At 46.2% G+C, this 14,462-nt stretch overlaps 2 protein-coding genes and 1 pseudogene across 10 annotated transcripts in view; all 3 read left to right on the top strand.

Annotated features, from left to right (window-relative positions):
- The window catches only part of LOC113591606 (uncharacterized), a 31,745-nt gene extending 26,820 nt beyond the window's left edge, over positions 1-4,925 (top strand). For 8 of the 9 annotated variants that reach the window (XM_081703174.1, XM_081703171.1, XM_081703169.1 and 5 more), the window contains exons 7-13: positions 705-820; positions 2,032-2,185; positions 2,590-2,761; positions 3,409-3,542; positions 3,948-4,090; positions 4,204-4,293; positions 4,407-4,925. In XM_081703174.1, coding sequence (XP_081559300.1) covers positions 705-820; positions 2,032-2,185; positions 2,590-2,761; positions 3,409-3,542; positions 3,948-4,090; positions 4,204-4,279 — 795 coding nt within the window. In that variant the 3' untranslated portion in view covers positions 4,280-4,293; positions 4,407-4,925. The remainder of the gene's footprint in view (positions 1-704; positions 821-2,031; positions 2,186-2,589; positions 2,762-3,408; positions 3,543-3,947; positions 4,091-4,203; positions 4,294-4,406) is intronic. The other variant, XM_081703175.1, reaches the window with a different exon arrangement.
- Positions 4,926-5,369: 444 nt separating this feature from the next.
- Positions 5,370-7,315, top strand: LOC145652707 (uncharacterized). Its single transcript, XM_081703831.1, has 2 exons — positions 5,370-5,426; positions 5,951-7,315. The coding sequence occupies exons 1-2, from the start codon at positions 5,370-5,372 to the stop codon at positions 7,118-7,120; spliced, it is 1,227 nt and encodes a 408-aa protein (XP_081559957.1). The 3' UTR covers positions 7,121-7,315.
- Positions 7,316-8,663: 1,348 nt separating this feature from the next.
- LOC113591607 (GTPase IMAP family member 8-like) lies at positions 8,664-12,022 on the top strand (annotated as a pseudogene).
- Positions 12,023-14,462: the final 2,440 nt, after the last annotated feature.

The raw sequence follows: 14,462 nt of genomic DNA, 5'->3' as shown, positions 1-14,462 counted from the left end.
TGTGCATGCAAATGTGTGGAATGTATGCAGGTACGTATGTACGGAGGGTGTGTGTGTGTGTGTGTGTGTGTGTAAACACTGTTGTTCCTGTATTTGACCTCGTTAACAAACATAGTTGGATACACGTGTGCATTATGCCCTCTGTGCCCTTTGACCCCACCACCCCAGCCAACTCCCTCAGATCAGATAATTCGTACACACACACACCCACACACACACACACACAGACGTGCAGAATAATAACCTAGTGTTGTTAAGCGTGCGTGCCTGAGAGAGAGAGAGAGCGAGAGAGAGCTGTTCAGTGTGTCCAGCTGAAGGCTGAAGACTTCTCTCAAATTCTGCAGTGTGCTTGCAGACCTCTCTACATCTCTCTCAGCATGGACACATGCACACACGCGCACACGCTTTCTTGCTCTCCGATACGGACTAGGCCGAGCCCTCTCTGGTTGGTTCTGGTTCTGTCCTGTTGCTGTGTCACACACCACAAAGCCAGTTTAGCTGGACGTGCTGCTTTGGAGTGGCAGGTTTTAGTGCTGCACTGTTGGCATGTTTGTATGGCGTCCACCACACATTCTTCTTCTACACACACACACACACACACACACACACACACACACACACACACACCCCACAAGTCATCATGCACACTATGAGAAATAAGTTGATTTATTTCTGGCTCTTTCTCTCTCTCCCTCTCTCTCCAGGAGCAGTTGAAACAGTCAGTAAGTGGCCAGGATGAGGCTAAAGACACAGATACACTCGTCCAGGAGTCAGACAGTCAGTATGGCACCTGGGACACAGGACTACGCACAGATGACAGGTACACACACAGAAGGAAGACCTCGTCTTACTGTAGCACCACGTCACGAGACCATAAACCCCTGTGTCATCACTCGATGTTTTACTGCCTTCGCTGCAGTGAGATTCAAATGCAATCCTGTACACGAACTCGCGTTTAGCGCAACGTTGATGTGTGTGTGTGTGTGTGATCTTGGAGCTCAAAGCTTCAGTCCAGAAGACTAAAGAGACACCGTCTCTATGTGGACAGTTACAGGACACACGCACGCATGCACACACACGTACAAACACACAACGCCGTACATATATGCACACGTACGACACCTCTGTGTGGACAGTCACAGGAAACACACACGCTATCTCTGTATTGACAGTTACAGGACACACACACACACACACACACACACACACACGCGCACCATCTCTGTGTGGACAGTAACAATACATTGTTCTCACACCAGGACTCGTGCGCATATCCAGATACGGAGACACAAACCCACACACACATCCACATACAGACACACACGCACAGACACACATACTCACTCTCTCTCTCACATGTTCACACATGCTCTCATACACACTCCTGTGCGTGTACGCGCACACACACGCACACACACACACACACACACACACACATCTCTGGCAGTAGCATTGTGCTGATTCACTCCTCCTAAAGTATCAGTGCATCACTTCTTAGACAGGATCGATAGCTGGCGTGGGGCGTCACAGGCTGGCGCTCATACACACAGCTCCAGAACCAGAACATGCTTCACATACACTGCATCATCGCTCCCTCATAAAACCCAGTGCAGAGTTACTCGCAACTAGGAGATTAGAGTGTGTGTGCGTATGGACGGATGAGAACTCCGCCCTGAAGCCTTATCTGGATGTGAGCTACACAGCAGCTATAGTGTGGAGGATGTGTGTTTAGCAGTGACCTTTTACACTGGGTGGAAAAGGACTGTGTTTGGGTTGGGCTGTCTCGCTTCTCTAAGAACACTTGAAAAGCAATTGCTAAAACTGTGAAATAATTCTTAACACGAGCAGTTAGCAAATAGAAATATCTGAAGTAAATGCTTGTTGTTACACACACACACAATGTGCATGTATTTATGTATGTATGAGTATGTGTGTGTGTGTATATGTATATATATATAATATACATACACACACACACACACACACACACACACACATCCATCCTTCTTACACTCTCCTCTCCCTCTCTAGTCTGACTCCAGCTACCCCCTCCTCAGATGGCAACCGTACCCTGTCTCCGCGGAAACCCACTCCTCCCCACTCCCCTGTGCAAGCTACGCCCACAGACACTCCAACTAGCCCTGCCCCCTGGTCCGAGGAGGCGGAGCCTCTGACCTTTCCAGAGGTCTGTGCCATGCAGCAGCAAACACTGAAACAGGAAACACTCTTTCTTGCAGGTTCTAGAACGTTTTAAACCTGTAACCATGGAGATGCGTTACTGGGAGGTTCCCGTGCCTCCAACCTGCCTGAAAGGGGACATAGTGAACAAAACATACAGTCCACGTACATGTGCTGTCCTGGTATCTACCACACGACATACTGTGAACAAAAGTCATGCCCACTTGAATAACCACTCCGTGCCAAATCATTATAAATAAGACTCGAAAAGTCAAGTGATTGTGAAAAGCTGAAATAACTTTAAATAGTGAGAAAGGAACAAAATTGTAATGTTTTGCTCAGCGTAGGGGAGTGTAGCGCTCAGAGCTGGGACTCACTCGCCCACACCCAGACGTCTCCCCCTGTCTGCAGACCACAACCACCCTGCTGGACTCCAGTGTGCTGAGATCCAGAGTCCAGCTCAGGAAGAAGAGCAGCCACCGGGCCCCGCCCTCGCGAGCCGCCCGTCAGAGCTCTACCCTATCACAGCTCGCGGAGGGGTCAGAGGGAGGGCCTGAAGAATGGCGTTACAGAGACTCGACGGGTACACCTCACACCACTCACACCACACACACACACACACACACACACCTGAACATGTAAATGATTCCAATCACTGGCCTTTTCTTTCCTCCTGACCACTGACGGTGGTGACCCTTTTGACCCTCCGGTCAGGACTGTACACAAGACACTCGCACCAACATTCACTCTTACTTAAATGAACAGATTCACTCTTACTTAAATGAACAGATTCATTGTTATTTAAATGAACATAGTTTTTATTTAATCAAACAGATTTGTTCTTATTTAAACGGACTTGAATCCGTCCCATTTGAACAGATCTGAAATGACACAGAGAAACGTTAGCTGTTCTTTGCCATTGAAACCTTTTAATTTCATTATCAGTGTTTCTATAGTGATCATTTTAATCCCATTGATGATGTTGCTATAGTGATGGTGTTTTCATTTTAATCCCATTGTTGATGTTGCTATAGTGATGCGTGTTCATCTGCTGATCTGAAACCAGTAAAGTTACTGTGTTACCAAAGACATGCAGCACACTGCTGGGACGTCAGCCGTGTTAGTTCAGATTTGTCATGACGCATGCTCTGGTGTGAGCAGAGCTGATCCTGGATCAGCTTTACCAGTGTCTGTGTTCCTCTCAGTCCTCTCTCACTGCTCCGTCTGCAGAAGACACAGTGGACTCCTGGAAAGAGGACGAGGAGGACGAGGAGGACGAGGACACCCGGGGAGCAGAAGCCCACGCTACCGCCCCCACCCAGAGAGTGTCCGTCTTTCCGGGCATGAACCCCTCTGTTCTCATGGTAATGAGGCACTTCTATGACTCGTACGCGGGCGCATACACACACACACACACACACGCACGCTCAGACAACTCTCATATCTCAGAGCCAATAGCGTGTGCGTTTTAAAGTGTGTGTGTGTGTGTGTGCGTGTATGCTTGTCTGTGTGTGTGTGCGTGCGTGTGTGTGCGTGTGCGCGTGTGCTTGTCTGTGTGTGTGTGTGCGTGCGTGTGCTTGTCTCTGTGTGCGTGTGTGTGTGTGTGTGTGTATGTGCGTGTGTGTGTGTGCGTGTGTGTGTGTGCGTGTGTGCGCATGTGCGCGTGTGTGCGCGTGTGCGCGTGTGTGCGTGTGTGTGCGTGTGCGTGCGTGCGTGCGCGTGCGTGCGGGTGTGTGTGTGCGTGCGTGCGTACGTGTGTGTGTGTGTAGGCCCAGCTGAAGAAGAGGGGAGATTCAGGCACACAGCCAGATCCTCCTGCTCCCTCTGCCTCACAGCTCTCACGCTCTCCAAAGTCTCCCTTCCTGCCCCGAGCCGCACGTGTGCTGCCCCCTGCTGCCGGCAAGGAAAACAGGTGAGCGCATCTTTTCTCAGTGTCCACTAGGCGGCCCTTTCTTACGCACAAACGCTGGCTCATGCTGGTGTGTTCAGGCCTGTTAAAGTGTGTGTGCTCTGTCCTCTGTGCAGGGAAGAGTCCTCGCCACAGTGGTTGAAGGAGCTGAAGACGAAGAAACGTTTGAGTCAGTATGAGACTGATGGCTAGATCCCGTCAGACAGGTAGACGAGTCCGCCAGCACACATCACGTTTGTCAGCGTCACGCCATCTCACCTGGTGTTTTTCTCACGTTTGTGAGCGTCACACCCTCTGACCTGCTGTTTTCTCTCTCCAGGTTGCCTTATAGCTGGAGTATCTGTGGCTAAACCTTGATGACAAAAGCCTTAACCTTTAACCTGGAGTCGACTGGGAAACCCACTGCTGCTGAACGCATCATCATTCTGCCTGTTTGTGATTAGTGGTTCGCTTTCTCTGTGCTCCGCCACGCTGTGTGTGATTGGTGGTTCTCTTTCTCTGTGTTCCTCGCCCAAGGAGTCATACATGCATTGTGCCTTTCTAGGAGGTCTGAGACTGATGAAAACAGATTGTGTCTGTGTGTGTGTGTGTGTGTTCTGACAGTGGATTCTTTTTGCATTAAGCCACTTTATCGGCTTGTGAGTTAGAGAATACGGTGTGCTAAACCAATATTTCCTGGTTTTCTGAGATATGTTCAGGTTCAGCCTGTGTGTGTGTGTGTGTGTGTGTGTGTGTGTGTGTGTGTGTGTGTGTGTGTGTGTGTGTGTGTGTGTGTGTGTGTGTGTGTGTGTGTGTGTGTGTGTGTGTGTGTGTGTGTGTGTGGGAGAGAGGGACACAGTGACCCAGAAGTGCTCTGTATGTCTGAAGGGCTGGCCAGTTACTTGGTTAACTTTTATGATTTTATGTTTGTAGTAGAAACTTTTTGACGATGTTTTAGTATTTGTCTGTGTAACGGGTGTTCACATGCCTTTCGAAAGGATTAAGATCTGATTTAATTACTTGTTTATAATAGTCCATAAATCATTGCTGCATTAACTTTGACAGTATCAAAAATTTATTTAGTGATTAAAAATATACATGTAATCAAGAAATGTTCTATTTTTTGCTTTTGATGGTTTCAGGACAGTTTGTCAAAACACGTAGTTTATTTTTTTTAAACATTAGATCACAACAGTTCAAGTCCTGCTCCCTTGAGTGTTCGTCTTGGCGATGGTACCCAGCACAGACGCTTCTCCTTGTAGCTTTCCTCCAGCCTCTGAAATATGTGGAGCTTAAATGCCACATGCACACGGGCGGCAGAGACCTCAGAGTAGCTCTAGGGTTGCTTAGAAACCTCTCGGTGCGATTTTTCTTCAAATGCCTTCATCTCTAGGTAGTGTGTCCACGTACTGTGTACTGGCTAAATTGGACAGATGTATCTTCCAGTAAAATGTTTTTGTTTGAGGCCACTCAGACATTCCATGTTTCCAGTTGAATGAATTGCGTAAGAATATAGAGGCACAAACCCTTAAAGATGATGGTTTATGAAAATGTATTTTTGTTGTAACTGACGCATGTACAATCGTTCGTGACCGTTAATCTCTGCAGTATATCTGAATGTCCATTTGCTTCAAATATGGGCCAAATTTGAACAAGTGATTGTGGCACAATCGGAAGACACTGGTATCGTTTTCTATCTTCACTGTGTGGGGGGGCAGGAAGGCTCCTAAACGAACAGAAATTGAGGGTGTTTATTAGTCTACATCACAGTGTCCTGCGACACTCGCCTGTGTGTGTGTGTGTGTGTGTGTGTGTGTGTGTGTGTGTGGCCCGTTAGCTGATGTGTGTAAGGGAGCTCTGCAGCGGTCACACGGTCTCTGGTAGTCTGGATCACCTGTACCCTCACCTGTACCCTCACCTGTACCCTCACCTGTACCTTTACCTGTACCTTTACCTGTACCTTTACCTGTACCCTTACCTGTACCTTTACCTGTACCTTTACCTGTACCTTTACCTGTAGCCTTACCTGTACCTTTACCTGTACCCTTACCTGTACCTTTACCTGTACCTTTACCTGTACCTTTACCTGTACCCTCACCTGTACCTTTACCTGTACCTTTACCTGTACCCTCACCTGTACCCTTACCTGTACCTTTACCTGTACCTTTACCTGTACCTTTACCTGTACCTTTACCTGTACCTTTACCTGTACCCTCACCTGTACCTTTACCTGTACCTTTACCTGTACCTTTACCTGTACCTTTACCTGTAGCCTTACCTGTACCTTTACCTGTACCCTTACCTGTACCTTTACCTTTACCTGTACCTTTACCTGTACCCTTACCTGTACCTTTACCTGTACCTTTACCTGTACCCTCACCTGTACCCTCACCTGTACCTTTACCTGTACCTTTACCTGTACCCTCACCTGTACCTTTACCTGTACCTTTACCTGTAGCCTTACCTGTACCTTTACCTGTACCCTTACCTGTACCTTTACCTGTACCTTTACCTGTACCTTTACCTGTACCTTTACCTGTACCTTTACCTGTAGCCTTACCTGTACCTTTACCTGTACCCTTACCTGTACCTTTACCTGTACCTTTACCTGTACCCTTACCTGTACCTTTACCTGTACCCTCACCTGTACCTTTACCTGTACCCTCACCTGTACCCTCACCTGTACCCTCACCTGTACCTTTACCTGTACCTTTACCTGTACCTTTACCTGTACCTTTACCTGTACCTTTACCTGTACCCTCACCTGTACCCTCACCTGTACCCTCACCTGTACCTTTACCTGTACCCTTACCTGTACCTTTACCTGTACCTTTACGTGTACCTTTACCTGTACCCTTACCTGTACCCTTACCTGTAGCCTTACCTGTACCTTTACCTGTAGCTTTACGTGTACCTTTACCTGTAGCCTTACCTGTACCTTTACCTGTAGCCTTACCTGTACCTTTACCTGTAGCCTTACCTGGGCTCACTGACCCCAGCCACAGCTCCCACCCGCTCTCCCCCTCCCTCCAGCAAGCACTGCTCATCTGTTGATGGACAGCAGTGCTGACCAATTGGGGCGTGGGAACAGCAAATGTACAGTCCTGACTCTGCCTGTCTGTTTGAGGGTCATTTTCTCTCTTTATTTTTACATTTTACTTTAAAGATGTATATTGCACTGTGTTGCAAAACCGGTGTCTCTGTAAATTCTTCATAAAATGTACAATAAACGTATTTTCTTTGCTGCCACTCTGAGAATGCTTATCCTTTTTGTAAAATCTTTGTACTTGAATTTGTCCTCCTGGAAATGAATTCACTGTCTGATAGGTGGACCCATGTGCTCAGTCTTACATATCTGAGCTGTTTGCACTGGGCCTCTGGTATTGTACGATGTTATAATCCAAAACCTGAAACATTAGAGGACATTTGTTTATTTTTGAATGAGCCCCTCGTACAGATTCTAAAACTTCATGAAAACAGCTGAAATGTCTTGCAGTAATAACTGAAGCACTGTGAGTGACCACACTGTGCCTTACTGTGTTCTGTATGTACAATGACCACACTGTGTCTTACTGTGTTCTGTATGTACACAGTGACCACACTGTCTTACTGTGTTCTGTATGTACACAGTGACCACACTGTCTTACTGTGTTCTGTATGTACACAATGACCACACTGTCTTACTGTGTTCTGTATGTACACAGTGACCACACTGTCTTACTGTTTTCTGTATTTAGTGACCACACTGTCTTACTGTGTTCTGTATGTACACAGTGACCACACCGTGCCTTACTGTGTTCTGTATGTACACAGTGACCACACTGTGCCTGACTCTTCTGGAATACTGCTGCTAGCTACTTTTGTGTACTAAAATCAGAATTTGGTGGTGTTGGATCCAGATGCAGGTTCCTTCACACTAAGCAGTGTTCTCACCTGTGTATGTTCCTGTGGGATAAAAAGCTGTTCAGTTATTTAAAGTAATTCTTCAAATTTATTGGACTTATGTTATAATTTTGTAAAGTTTCTATTGTACAGCGCACACACACACACAGAGAGAGAGAGAGAGAGAGAGAGAGGGGCTGAGAAAGGGTGGAGAATGGTAGGCTTTAGGACCCATAAGAAAAATGTAATACCTCAGGGCAACCTGTGTTTTATGGAAAGCCAAAGTCGTCAAAATTCGCATTTGTAAAACGGCGGAAAAAAGCGGGTAATTACTTAATGGACTGTATCTTTTGGAGCCACTAATGGATTTGGACGTCCAAAATTCATCAAACCACTGACTGTTTCAACATCGGTGCCCTCCCCCTTTAAAAGTGGAAGTTTAAAGATGAACGGAAGTGCTGGAACCGGCCGAACCACTCATACCACGAATTTCATGGGCCTGGCGATGATAGATCCCTTGATTCTGTAATGGACACGAGTCTAGAAAAGCACCAGGAGGAGACGCGGTAGGTGAGTCCCGTCAGACTGGTGAGAGGTCTGTTCCAGGTGAGTCTTCGTGTAAAGCCCCCACGTGTAACGCATACGTGCGTGGCACTGTTGTTACACACACCGTTTGAGTGAGCTACATACGCTGAGGTGGATCGTGCTGTGTCACATGACGGATAAACTTCGTAACATGTCACACACTTCGCCGTGACCGTGATTTATCGAGGTTTACCACGCGCTAAGCGTGAACAGATATGCAGGGACGGGTATTCGCAAGTTTTCAAGGTTTCAGAGTTTGATTTGTCACGTACGGTCATACGTGGTATAACTCGCAGTTAAATGGTTTTGTGAGTGCTCTGTCTGAGCTGAGGAGACACAGATACAATATCTGTATAATATAATATGTACATATACACAATGTATATTTATATGTATATATATTTTCACGCATTCATTCCAGTATTTGCACTTTGACTGCGTGACTGTGATGACACACACACACTGAGGATGTCTCTCTGTTTCCGCTCCAGGTGACGGACGCCATCTCTCAGACATGAGGATCGTACTGCTGGGTAATAAGGCAGCAGGTAAGAGCTCGTGCGTGGCCACTGTCCTGGATGTGGAGGACTCGGGCGTCCGCACCGCTCAGTGTGTGAAGAGCCAGGGTCAGGCAGCAGGCCGACACACCACCCTGGTGGAGGCTCCAGGCTGGTGGAGCAACTATCTGGTAAAAGACACTCTGACCCTGCACGCCCAGGAGGTCCAGCGCAGCAGGACTCTGTGTCCCCCTGGTCCTCATGCTGTCCTGCTGGTGGTTCGCCTGGACACACGCTTCACAGAGAAAAACAGAAGAGCACTGGAGGAACGCGTGGAGCTCCTGACCGACGTGGTCTGGAGACACTGCCTGGTGGTGTTCACCTATGGGGACCACTTGGGAGGGGTCACCATTGAGAAGCACATCGAGGCCGAAGGACCTGACCTCCAGTGGCTTGTGGAGAAATGTGGAACCAGATTCCACGTTCTTAACAATAAGAACAGGAAGGACCGTAGACAGGTGACGGAACTGCTGGAGAACATCGAGGAGATGGTTGAGGGAAACGGTGGCCGCCATTTTGAGATGGAAGGTGTATGGTTGCACAACATGGAGGTCAGGAGAAGATCGGCTGAAGAGAAAGCGATGGAGAGACGGCATGCTGTGGAGAAGCAGAGACGAGCCGCTGCACGTCTAACACAGAAGATGACAGCTCGTGAAAAAGCTTATTTACTTCTCTGAGATTGCAGTTAAAGTCCATAGAGTTTATATACATAGTTTATACAGTTTATATACATAGTTATTCAGAGTTTGTATACATAGTTTATACAGAGTTTATATACAGTTATTCAGAGTTTGTATACATAGTTTATACAGAGTTTATATACATAGTTTATACAGAGTTTATATACATAGTTTATACAGAGTTTATATACATAGTTATTCAGAGTTTGTATACATAGTTTATACAGAGTTTACATAGTTTATACAGAGTTTAGAGTCTTTCTGAGGATTCAAATGTTAGTCAACTGAAATGTTTAAAGGACCATCTCGTATGTTTATCTCTGAATGTATTATATTATTTTTTTTAGGATAAATAAATAGTCATATTGTACAATAATGAAACATAAATAAATAATACATAATAGTAATAGTACATTAATTATTAAAATTCCATATTAGTTATCATAACTATTACATAAATTACATATTAGTTATAATAACTATTACATTGGTAACACACTACAAAGTTTGCAGTCTAGGTACATTAATAGACAGTGTTTCATAAAATACATTATAATTAATTGTCTTTATTTGATCATTTAGTTAAGTTACTTAACTGTTTAGTAATATTTTATACATTCATAATACTGTCTAAATACATATTACTCTCTTTGTACCTTCATCGTTACAAGTGTTACATATGAAACACGACTATTAAGGTATTTTTTGTCATTGTGGTTTTAGTACAAGGCAGATTTTACCTGTAGAAGTGACTGACCGTTTCAGCAATGTCTCACACAGATGGAGACCAAACAATTGAGAGTCGTGGTGGTCGGACACTGGCATTCGGGAAAGAGTTCCGTAGGGAACACCATTCTGGGCAGAAAGGAGTTTGACTTGAGGAGAACGTCAAAGTGTGCGAGCAGACAAGGAGAGGTGGCCGGGAGGCTGGTCTCTGTGGTGGAAGCGCCAGGTTGGTGGAACACCTACAGGTTAGTAGACTCACTGCAGCTAAACAAACAGGAACTGCAGTGTAGCGTCTCCCTGTGCCCTCCTGGACCCCACGCTCTGCTCTTAACCTTGCGAGCTGATGGTTCCTTCACCAGGATTAACCGAAGGGCCATCGAAGAACACCTGGGGATTTTTGGAGAGAGAATCTGGAATCACACGATGGTAGTGTTTACCCACGGAGACTGACTTGGAGACACGAGCCTGGAGCTGTATATTGAAAGCGAAGGGGATTCGCTCCAGTGGCTTGTGGAAAAGTGTGGGAACAGATACAACATCCTGGAGAATGGCACTGCTGAGAATATTGAAGGTGGCAGAGAAGAGCCTGTGGCTTCAATCGTTACTGGGTATGGTCCTGCGTCTGAACACAGATATTAATATTACAATATTAACAAATATTAGTGGAATTATACCAGTTATATGGCCTCTTTGCACTCTTTTTAAAGGATATGTTATTTAATATATATTTTCACACCGCACATCTCAGAGCTCAGGATGGTGCTGCTTGGAGGTATTCTGGGAAGAGTTCGGCAGGAAACACCATTTTTGGCAGGAAGCACTTCCCCTCAGAGAGAAGTTCCAGATGTGTGAGACGTCAGGGCAGAGTGGGAGAGAAAGAGGTGGTGGTGGTGGAGGCTCCAGGCTGGTAGAGGTCTCGCTCTGTGGAACTCTCACCTGAATCAGACAAAGAGGAGCTTGTGCGTAGCGTGCGTCTGTGCGCCCCAGGACCACACGCTCAGCTTCTGGTGATCCAAGCAGACGCCTTGTTCACGGAGACGGAAAGCAGAGTGTTGCGGGAGCACGTGGAGCTTCTGGGGGCGACAGTCTGGAATCACATCCTGGTGCTATTCACCTGCGGGGACTGGCTGGGGGAAACACCCATCGAGCAGCACATAGAGGGTGAAGGTGATGTCCTGCAGAGGCTCGTGGACACGTGCAGGAACAGGTACCATGTCCTGAACAACCAGGACAGAGCAGGACACACTCAAGTCACAGAGCTGCTGGACAAGGTAGAGGAGATGGTAGCAAGGAATGATGGGTATTTTCTTGTTGAAGTCCCCAAACCTCCACCACCCAAAACCAAAAGAAAGCATGGTGAGGATGATGAGGAAAAAGGAAAGAGGACAGAGGGAGATGAAGAAAAGACTCTTCAGACAGATGGTGAAGATGTCCAAGGTGATGCAGAAGACGCACCAGCATTCACAGAACAAGAGAAAACCTGGAATGTTTCTGACTTTCATATCAGGAAAGCAGACAGTATGTAACACCCCGACCAGCGAGTAAGTATGATTGTCCGCTCACTTTCCCTTTACTGATCCTATTTTCCTTTTCTTTTCTTTGGCTATATTCATTTTTTTTTTACTTTATTTTATTTATTTATTTATTTTTTACAATTATTAGTTGTTCGTCACACGTTTGTTTTGTTTAACACTTTCTGTTCACCTTTTCCTACAGTGAGCGGAGATGACTCCCCCCTGCAGTTAGAACTACAGTTCAGGAGTCTTGTTTTCAAGTTTGAACCTCAGCAGGGTTCATGGTGCTCTGCCCTCCTTATCTCTCAGTTCTGGGCTTGGCTCTTCCCGAGACACTGGAGAACTGGACACACTGCATGTCTGTATGAAGAGACCAATAGACCCTGTATCAGATGACCCCCAAAGACAAGTAAAATAAGCCGCTGTGGGGATCTGTACAAACCTGCAGTGCTCTCAGGAGCACATGCATGTGTTCATGCTCAGGTAGGAGGGATAGAAGGTACCGGAAGGCCTGCCTTTACTGCTGCCACTATTTTCTAGCATTTCTACACAAGCATCTCCCTAAACGTGGGGATGTTCTGGTGTTCTGTGTGGGAAGAGGTCTGGAGTGTACAGAAGCGCGTGCTGCCATCAGTTATTCACCTTTCATTATTTCTGTCCGCATTAAACGTTTGAGTGTTTGTGAAGATAATGCACCCATTATTAGCGAATTAAGTGACATCGTTCCATCAGTGTGATTTAATTCCAGTCTAAATTTCACTGTCAAAAAGTGAAAAATATGAGTTAATGTACAAACATTTTATACGCACACATGAGGCCTCCCAAGTTGACTCGTGAGACATTCCTAAACCTCTCATTTTAGAGGGTCAGAAGTAATGGGATAGCTCCTTCCCGAGAGTTTGGAAAAGTGCAGCATAACACTGCATTTATGTGAGTTATTTCTGATCACGTTGCCAGAAACGTCTTTTCTCTGAAAGAAAAAAAACAAAACAAAACATACTACTTTGTAAATTTCATTTTTCTTTTTCAAACCAAATAGGGCCTCATAACCGGTTTCTGTATCTCATAACGCAGAATCTTTTGTGTGTTCATTATCATTAGCGAATAGAATCACTGACACAATTGGGAATCAAACAAACCAGCCAGCAGAAGTGATGAGGAGGTGGGGCAAGGAGGAGAGCAGGCCAGGGATTGGTGGATGCTCAGATGGAGGCGTGGAAAGCGCCCTTCTGGGGTCACTGCTGGTAGCGGATATGACACACCAAACCCAGCACACTCCCAGTATTCCAGTATCCGCCCATCTCCAACATGGACTGGGAACCCACCCAGATGGGGGCGAGATACGGGAAGAACGATGAAGAGCTGAAGTGTGAGAGAACAATGTGAGAGAACAGTGCTTGATGACATTTGTGGAAATATTCCTATGTCTCGTTTCTTTCAAATATAGTAAATACGATTACAGTTACAATAAATCTACTGTACGCTATTGTTAGTGGGATGTTGTATGTTATTTGGCAATGAAAGCAGAGGATTGCAGTGATGGGTTACAGTGCAACAGGTGCAGTGTGTTGAAGTGAACTGCCATAAATGAAATACAGTATGTTGAGTTACAGTACAGTGATATGCAGTGTACTGGGTTATGGTGCAGAGTGTTGGTTTACAGTACAGTGGGGTGCAGTGTGTTGGATTACAGTGCAGTACAGTGGGGTGGGTGCAGTGTGTTGGGTTACAGTACAGTGAGGTGCAGTGTGTTGGGTTACTTTGTAGTGGGGTGCAGTGTATTGGGTTACAGTGCGGTGATGTGCAGTGTGTTGGGTTACGTTGTAGTGGGGTGCAGTGTGTTGGGTTACAGTGCAGTGATGTTCAGTGGGTTGGGTTATGTTGCAATGGGTGCATGAATCTCCACTTACATGCTGCAATGCGCTTGCACCTTCTCTTGGTATCCGTGGTCGTGGATGCTGGGTGTCGTCATCTATGAACTCAATCTTCTACCCTGGGGTAGAACCTGTGGTAGAATCTGGGGTAGAACCTGATGATCTTTTTTTTTCGGACTGTCCTGAAGTTGCGAAACAGAATGTGGAAAAGAGAGAAGAAATTTACTGAAAGGGAAGACGAGCTGCCAGAAGGACCTCTGAGTAATGAAACGCATCCAGAATAATGAGATCTATAGTGCTAAGTGATGAGAATTGTTAGCATGAATATTCTGGTTGTCCTAAGTGTGAGTGAGTGAGTAATTTGTCACCACTTTAACAGGGTGGAGGGGTGGAGATGCAATCACTGTGCTGGCCGCTGGTCCAGGCGTCCCCGCTGGGTAACCCACCCTTCTCAAATGTACCCCTCCAGTCAGGTGGGTCAAACTCCACCCACATACCCCTCCAGTCAGGTGGCTCAAACTCCACCCACATACCCCTCCATTCAGGTGGCTCAAACCCCACCCACATACCCCTCCAGT

The sequence above is a fragment of the Electrophorus electricus genome, chromosome 20 (genome assembly GCF_041902795.1).
Source record: "Electrophorus electricus isolate QZ-2024a chromosome 20, ASM4190279v1, whole genome shotgun sequence".
NCBI classification, from domain to species: Eukaryota; Metazoa; Chordata; class Actinopteri; order Gymnotiformes; family Gymnotidae; genus Electrophorus; species Electrophorus electricus.
The sequence above is the reverse complement of the archived record's forward strand: the minus strand, read 5'-3'. Positions and strand labels throughout refer to the sequence as shown.